This window comes from Chaetura pelagica, unplaced genomic scaffold (genome assembly GCF_000747805.2).
Source record: "Chaetura pelagica isolate M959 unplaced genomic scaffold, ChaPel_1.0 scaffold301, whole genome shotgun sequence".
Taxonomy (NCBI): Eukaryota; Metazoa; Chordata; class Aves; order Apodiformes; family Apodidae; genus Chaetura; species Chaetura pelagica.
Window position 1 is genome coordinate 473046 of NW_009952150.1, and position 8607 is coordinate 481652.

An 8607-nucleotide genomic window follows, 5' to 3' on the forward strand; every position below is an offset into this window, starting at 1 on the left:
CTTGACTCACTAGTTAAACGTGATTTCATTAATGAGCTTTTTAAAATAAGAATTAGTGTAAATTTGTGTCCTAAGCCCCAAAGTGTTACAGACCACCCAAACAAGACGAGGAAGCAGATAAAACATTCTATAAGTGGCTGGCTAAAGTCTCGCCAGCCCTTCTTCTGGCTGGGGACTTCAACCTACTGGACATCTGCTAGAAATATAGCACAGCAGAGAGAAGGCAGGCTAGGAGGTTCCTTGAGTGTGTGGAAGGTAACTTCCTGACACAATTGGTACGTGGACCTCCTATTCACACAACAGAGAAAGACTGGTGGGAGATCTGGTGGTTGGAGACCATCTTGGGCTTAGCGATCACTAAATGATCATACTTAGTGCCATGGTCTTGCTGATGTGGTGGTTAGGTCGTAGACTAGACTTGATAATCTTAGAGGTCTTTTCCAGCCTTGGTGATTCTATGATTCAGTGATTCTATAAATGGTTAAGTTTTCAATTCTTAGTGGTGTAAGGACGGTGGTTAGCAAAATCTCCACCCTGAAGTTCAGAGGGAGGACTTTAGCCTGTCTAAACCAGGACACTGGTTGAAAGAGTCCTTTGGGAGACAGTCCTGAAGGGCAAAGGGGTCCAGAAAGGCTGGATGCTCTTCAAGAAGGAAATCTTCAAGGCCCAGCAGCAGCTGTCCCCATATCTCACAAGGTTAAAGGGCGGGGAAAACAGCCAGCCTGGTTGAGCAGGGAGCTTTTGCTGGGACTTACGAAAAAAAGAGGGTGTACCACCTTTGGAAGAAGGGACCGGTAACTAATTAGGAAGACAAAGGCCAGCTGGAGCTCAACTTGGCCACTAACACAAGGAACAACAAAAAAAGTTTTTATAAATACATCCACAATAAAAAGAGCCAGGGAGAATCTCCAACCCTTGCTGGATGCAGGGGGCAACATGGCAACTGAGGATGAGGAGAAGGCTGAGATACTTAATGCCTTATTTGCCTCTGTCCTTAATAGTCAAACCAGCTACTCCCAGGGTCTTCAGCCTCCTGAGCTGGAAGATAAGGATGGAGAGCAGAACAACCCCCCCATAATCCAGGAGGAAGTAGTTAATGATCTGCATCTGCACCTGGACACACATAAGTCTATGGGGCCTGATGGGGAAGAGCAACTGGAGAGCTGCCCAGTGCAAAAAGGTGCTGGTTAACAACCAGATGAACGTGAGCCAGCAGTGTGCCCAAGGTGGCCAAGAAGGCCACCAGCACGCTGGCCTGCAGCAGGAACAGTGTGGCCAACAGGATTAGGGAGGTGATCATGCCCTTGTGCTGGGCACTGGTGAGGCTGCACTGTGTGCAGTTCTGGGCCCCTCACTGCAGGAAGGATATTGAGGTGCTGGACCGTGTCCAGCGTGTCCCCCTGGCTGGTGAAGGATCTAAACGAGTAATACGAGGATGGCTGAGGGATGTTTAGTTTGGAAGAGTCTGAGGAGGGACCTCATTACCCTGTACTGGAACAGCCTGCCCAAGGAGGTGTTTGAGTCACTATCCTTGGATATCTTCAAGAAACCTGTAGATGCAGAATTTCAGGGCATGCTCTAGTGGTCGAGATTGTAGATTGGGTGTTTGTGGGGATTTTGATTTTGTGATGTGGTTCTGCGTTTTTTTGTTTGTTTGTTTTTTGTTGTTTTTTTTTATGGTTGGACTCAGTAATCTCAGAGGTCCTTTCCAACCATGACCATTCTGTGATTCTGTGACTCTAACTCACATGAAACATTTTGGCCAGGAACACCTCGATTAGACAGAATGCAGATGTGGCATTGGAAGGTCTGTAGTCTGAGGGCTGCATCACATTCATGGATGTGATGCTTGGCTGCGTGGTGCAGACTGATGTCATGCTCACCTTTCCTAACTGAATGGCTCCTGCATCTGTGTTAGCTGGGAGGTGCTGAGAACTGTATCTAGACCTGCTGTGCTGCTGGGAGAGAAGAGGGGCCAAGTGACCCCAGGAAGGATGTGCCAGCATGGCACTTCTGCCAGAGCAGGACATTTCTTCTTGTTCCTAAAGAGCCTGGAGTACAGGAGAAACCTTCTGTCTAAAAATGCCAGATTATTTGCTTGCATCCTAATTTTTTTAAGTAGGAGTAACACTGTGTGACAATAGTGTTTTTATGGTTCACGTAGCATGGGAAGGAATTTCCAAGGGTTTAGGTTTGCTGCCTGCTGAGAGTGGCTTTCTTCTCCAGAGATGACACAGAATGTGCTCTCTAGCATCTGAATGTTTGCAAACATCTTGACTGTTGTCCTCGTTGCAGATAAAGGGCTGCATGTGGAAGTGCGTGTGAACAAGGAGTGGTTCACAGGCCGTGTCACAGCTGTGGAGACGGGCAAGCGTGCGGTACGCTGGAAAGTGAAGTTTGACTATGTTCCTACAGACACGACACCAAGGGATCGCTGGTAACTATCTCTAGCTATGGGATTTTGGAGGCTTGGTTTGCTTTCAGGAGGAAGACCCCATTGCACTTCCACAGATGCTGAAGACAAATATGTCAGGGACTATGTGTGTGTTCAGGACTGTCCAGATGCTTCTGAAAGAGTGAGCATGACAGAATCCATACAGTCTGTCCATCACTTTGATGTGGTCTTCCTGCAGAGGCAGCTGTGGTGTGATCTAGAGGTCTCAGTAGCAGCTGGGTAGAGGTTCTGATAAAGCTAACAGTGTTTCAGGCCAATCTAAAAAAATATATCTCACTTTCTCTTAATAATTTTTTTCAGGGTAGAGAAGGGCAGCGAAGATGTGAGGTTGATGAAGCCTCCCTCCCCTGAGTACCAAGCTCCAGATACACAGCAGGAAGAGGAAGTTGTTGTGGCTGAACCTTCTACCTCAGACTGTGTCAGAATTGAACCCGACACCACAGGTCCCAGCAGCAGCCAAGAAACAGTAGACTTATTAGTTCAGATCCTTCGGTGGGTTCACTGCAGTTCTTGTGAGCTCCTGCAGTCTGGTATCTTTAGTCTTTTAAACTCCAACTCTGGCTTTATGGTTTTCTTTCCTGCACAGAAATTGTTTGCGGTACTTCTTACCTCCGAATTTTCCTATCTCCAAGAAGGAGCTGAGTTCCATGAGCTCAGAAGGATTGTTGGCATTTCCCTTGGTGAGTTCAATATTTCTCAAAAGGTTTGGGACTTTTCCCCACAAATGGTCCAGTCTTATGACAAATATGCATCCTGCTGATGCAAGATCACACCCTCGAAAGGGTTATTTGGATCCTTAGCAGAATAATGTAGCTAAGAAAAAGAATGAGCACCTCTGACTTAGGTTTTTTGACAGTTGTTGTCTGAGCATTTTTTAAATAACATGTGTGTGGGAGAGCTGTTGGCTGCTACTATTGTAACTTCTTGTTTATTGCTGTTCAGCTTTTGCCCTCAACCTTATGAATCTAACCTATGCAGAGGCAATCTAAAAAATGGGAGAACATGGAAGCCAACTCCCATCATGTCCCTCCAGCTGAGCAAGCTAACTGCTTGTGAGTCAGCTGTACATCTTAAGGCTTTTGGTGGGGCCTCCATTTGTTTGAGCAAGGAACAGATGGGGTTGAGCCTGCACCAGTATTTGTGTGGTAATAATGGAAGGTCCAGTGCAGGCGGAAATGCAGAGAAATGGTACTGGCTTCTCTGACTTCTCTCTTCTCTGCCACACCACAAAGGCAGACCTTTTCAGGAGACATCTGTAGATTATGAAAGCCACCTACAGCTGACCAAATGACAAAAGCCACTGCTTATTTGGTAGTCTTCAAAGTACCCTACTCCCTCACTTGCAATGTGTATGTTGGCAGTCTCTTTTTTTCTCTCTGTTAATTCAGGTATCTGCTTGAGTTACTGGTCCTGCTGCTTGTGCAGGACACATTGGTCTTGTTTGGAGCTTTCTGCCAGTGTAGATATTCCTACCCAGTAGTAATAAGCTGTGTTGGATGGGTGGTCTATGCTAAGGAAACTCACTGCATACAGAGGCTGTCAGATCTTTCTACAGCATAATTGTGATTTTAGGCTTTTAAAAACATGCTGCATCTTTAATCTGAATTCAGGTGGCTTTTGTTGCAGTTCTTTTCTGCAGTTCTGATCTTTGAGGAATGTGAGAACCTGTGTGACCTTTGTGCTGCCTGAAGTATGCAAATCAGAAATGTAAATGTGAGCATGGTAATGACTGCAGGCAGGACCTGCGGGGCATGGTTGTAGGCTGGTGGTACTGGTACTTGTGCTGTTCTATGGGCTGTGACTGCTGGGGTTTTCTTGATGCTTCGTGCTGCTTCTTAACATTTCATCTCTTGTGTTTTGTCTTCTACAGAAAGAATATTTCAAACAGTATGAGGTAGGCCTGCAGAACCTGTGCAAGTCATACCAGACACGTGCTGATGCCCGGGCCAAAGCCTGTGAAGAAAACCTCCGTGACTCAGAGAGAAAGCTGAAGGAAACAGAGGAGAAGCTGCAGAAGCTGAGGACTAACATAGTGGCCCTTCTGCAGAAAGTGCAAGAGGTGGGTGAGGAAGGGGAGTGAAATCTGAGCTGCCCAAGTAGCAAGCTTCTTTAGACCCTTCAGGCACTTGAGATGTTTTGATCCAGTGTTTAACTGGGCTTCAGTTCTTTCTCAATTGGGTGCAACTTGGGCTCAGACTGTGAGGAGCAGTTGCTGCTGTTGGTGCCTTTGGGGCTCCAGGCTTTGGGGAACCTGAGGAGTGGTAATTTTCACAGATGGATTTTTCATGTCATGTACACAGTGCACTACTTCTGTTTGTTTTCTGCTTTCTGCTATGAAACATGGGACTGCAGGAAAATTTCCCTGGGCATAAGCAGTGAGTTTTTTCCCCCTTCTTGGCCAGAAAGGTGTTGGTAGATTCTGAACCCTATGTAAACCTTTAAACAAATAATACTTAACATTAAAATTTCACTGTCAAATTTATTTCTTTATTATTCTATTAGGTATTTAATTAAAATAGCAAATATATGTTTGAATAAAAGCATGAATTAAATAAACTTTGAATAAAAAAAAATACTTCAAATAAAATTAAGACCACCCAATGTAAAAGCTACTGAAAGCAAATGGCAGCAGTTGCTCACTGCTAGGAAACTGTGTTAAAGCTAAAAAAAAACAACAAACCTAACTTGACCCTGATCAGCACAGTAAATCTATTGTTTGAGTGCATTGTTTGAGCATCGAGTGCTGACTGGTTTCCAGGCTCTGGTTGTCCATTAGGCTCTGGCAAGGAAAGCTGGTGGTGCTTTCACAGCAGATGCAGCTGGAGAGTGCTGGAAGTTGTGGTGTAAAGGCTGGTCACTATCAGCCTTGCAGAGGATGATGTGCTCTGTCTTGTCCATTCTTGCATTGGTCTTCAAGATTCACTTTTCACTGTTATTTTTTATGCTTTTGGTTTCAGGATATTGATATTAATACAGATGATGAACTGGATGCATATATCGAGGACCTGATCACGAAAGGAGATTGAGCAGCCCTAGCAAAGTCCTACAGAAGTACAGAGGAGCTGGTTGCTGTGCTGGGTGATGTGGATTCCTGCCGTGGAGGACTGTGACAGCTGATGAAGAGAGAAGGTTTTTGGACAGTACTTCAGTTGTGTACAGCTTCAGTGTACAGCTTGTTCCTGTGACTTTACATTAAAAAGCCATTTGTGCTGTTGGCAGCAGAACTTTTAACATTGTAGTTCTCTGAATCTCTTCCCTTTGTTTATAAATATTTATTTTAAAAAGAAATAGGAACTCTGCCTGACAGGATGGTAGAGTTGCTGTGTATTTAGTGAGGTTAAAGTGTTTTTTTGCATCTGGGATATATTAATATACTAAACCTGGAAGACCAGAACATCCTGCCTAGCAGGTTGTCTTAAGTAAGAACCTAGCAGCAACTTAAAAATAAGCCTTGAGTTACAGAAGAGGGGGATCAGTACTTACACTTCCAAGATACTGAACTTGGGCTAGAGAAAGTGAAGTCAGGAATCTGAGCTTCATAGTGGAGATCAAAACACAGTCCCTGCATGAGCATGAGCGGAGGGGGTGAAATCTCGGTCGTTCTGAGGAAGTTGATGGCAGGGGATTGCCAGTGCAGTGAGATTCCCAGATATGAGGTCTCCATATGCAGGTGGAGTTGTCACCGTTTAGAAGAGGATGACTTGAGGTGCTCGCAGTGGGCTGTGATTGTCCGAGACAGAAAGCTGAAGTTGAGGTTCTTTTCTAGCAGTTACTTTATTGCCCAATTTTGCTGCTGTTTCTTTGAGACCCAATTGCAATGGCAGAAGAACTCCTTTACCAGCTGAAAATAAAGTGACCCTCTGTTCTGTTGTCAATCTGTTTGCTTTGCTTTGATCAACTTACTCTTCCAGGTAATTTCACTAGAGTTCTGGAATTTGGAGCCTTTGAAGTGCCCTACTGTGAATCACTGATTCACATCTGGTCCTGGGTCAGCAGCAAGGATGACGCCTCTGCTATGTCCTCCTCCTGGAGGCTGCACCGCAGCTCCTAGCAGACCACCTCCTGACTTGGTTTGAATTTGCTGGCTAGTCAGGTTCTCAGGTTTGCTAGGACAAGATGGTCATGAACTCAGTGCTCAGTTACTGATAGGTGCCCAACTTCAGGAACATCAAATTAAAGTGTAATAGATGTTGTTAGGTTGTTTTTTTTTAAAGTCCAAATTAAACATATGTTGCACAGATAATCTTAAGCACTAATCATTTATAGCCTGGGGAACTCCCAAGTTCTACATGCTGCAGGAGAGAGGGAAGATTTTGCTTATTACCTGCAATCCACACCTTGTCACAGTGAGACTGGCTGCTCTCATTCAGGATCTGGGCCTGGACATCCCAATATAATTGGATGTAAGGAGCTTCCCAGTCATCTCCATTTTCTTACACATGGAGGTTTTGATAATTGTGATGGCACAGTGGTGCTTCAGATGAAAATGATCTTTCTATAGAAGCTGAGTTTTATATTAAGGTGAAAGTAGAAATCTTTGTCATTTCCAGGTGGCCAGCAGAAATTCTAAAGAACCAGATTTCAGTAAAATACAGTTCAGAGATGCTGCTGTTTGCAAGCTTTTAGTTTGTAACATCCACAGTGTACCAGTGTGGGACAAATAGCTCTTGCACATTTCTTGAGCTTCCTGGCCCTGTCCTTGCTGTGCTGTTAGGAAGGTTTTTTCCTGTGTTCTCTGGCAGCTTCTAATTTCCATTTTTAACTTCCTTTTTATGGCTTTTAATTTTTTGATCTTGTACCCAAGTATTTTCATTTGAGTTACATTTCTTCCCTGGAATTACTTTCAGCAGTGCAATTCATGTGTTCTCTATAAAATTTCCATTTTGTTTGGAAAAGCAACCCAATAACTTTTAAAGTTCTAATAAAACATTCTCAAAACCTTCCTCATAGTCCTTTTCTGGAGCTACTTCAAGTTGGTTTTTAATGTAACCTTCTTAGCTAGACCTGTGTGTAACATTAGGTTTTAGAAATGCCTTTAAGAAACAAGAACAGAATGACCTCTAGGGACAAGCAGGGTCCACTCAAAAGCTTATCACTTTGTTCAGGAGGCTGCATCACTTCCCTGCAGATCTCTTGCCTGCTGCAGTCCTGGTTAGACTTTCATGCTACGTTTAAGCCTGTTGATACCAATGTGTGTTTTCAGTTCCCTTTAGTCTCTCTCCACTTCCAGCTGTTTCTTACAGCAGAACTACTAAGAAGTACAGGTTGCTTTTTCTACAACATAATATTTAAGTTATTATTTAAATTACTGGTAATGTTGCTGATTTATGTATTTATTAATCAGGCAGGAAAACAACTTTTGGGTCTCATGGCAACAGTTGTTCCAGGCCAACTTTGATTCACCCTCTTGCTTATTGTAGCACATGGCCCTCTGGGGCTCCTGTCAGCAGGACCGTGATTGTCCTTGCTGCTTCCATTGTTGACTGCCAGCCTTACCCTGAACCGGAGGTGATCATCCCCTTCCTACAGATCTGCACAGTTTCCCTTGCAGAGTGGAACAAGGACACTGTGCCCATATATCAGTCCTAGTGTGAGGAACAGGGTCCTGCCTGCACATCTTTGAAGGATTGTGTATTGCTGCTGTTCCTTAAGTGGAGGCTTGAAACTCCATGTCACCAGTATCAGATCCAAAGTTTGGTTTTATGGCAACAGGATCAACATTTCCCTTTTTTTTGCAAGCCCCATAGCAAGGACCTTTGGGTGGGGGACCTATGAAGGGGTCTCTGAAATGCCCAGGAGGCCATTAAAGGGTAGGTGGGGCAGTTTAAGAGGCATATGTGGGAGGGCTTAATGAGCGAAGGGGTGTGATTAGGCGTTAACTGCACCACAGGCTCTGCCACCCTCCCCCCCTCCAAGTCCCTGCTCCAGGCCCTGGCCCAGGCTGTGCTGCTGGCGGGGGCTGCGCTGCCCCCCTGCCCGGGGGCACCCACCTGGTGCTGCGGCTGAGGTAGCAGGAGGTGGGGCTCGGGGTGTGGGGCGGAATGAACTGGGGGGCACTTGTGGGGCTGGGGGAGGGACTGTGGAGGCACTTGTGGGAGCAGCAGGAGGGGCGGGGCTCCTGGTGCTGCTGGGGCGGGGCCAGCGACGCTCTA

The 8607-nt window shown here is 45.3% G+C and overlaps 1 protein-coding gene across 1 annotated transcript in view; it reads left to right on the top strand.

Moving 5' to 3' along the window:
• MORC2 (MORC family CW-type zinc finger 2) overlaps window positions 1-5608 on the top strand; it is a 46750-nt gene extending 41142 nt beyond the window's left edge. The window contains exons 21-25 of the mRNA XM_010006467.1: window positions 2296-2437; window positions 2756-2947; window positions 3042-3135; window positions 4326-4514; window positions 5413-5608. Of these exons, the coding sequence (XP_010004769.1) occupies window positions 2296-2437; window positions 2756-2947; window positions 3042-3135; window positions 4326-4514; window positions 5413-5481 (686 nt within the window). The 3' untranslated portion in view covers window positions 5482-5608. The remainder of the gene's footprint in view (window positions 1-2295; window positions 2438-2755; window positions 2948-3041; window positions 3136-4325; window positions 4515-5412) is intronic.
• Window positions 5609-8607: the final 2999 nt, after the last annotated feature.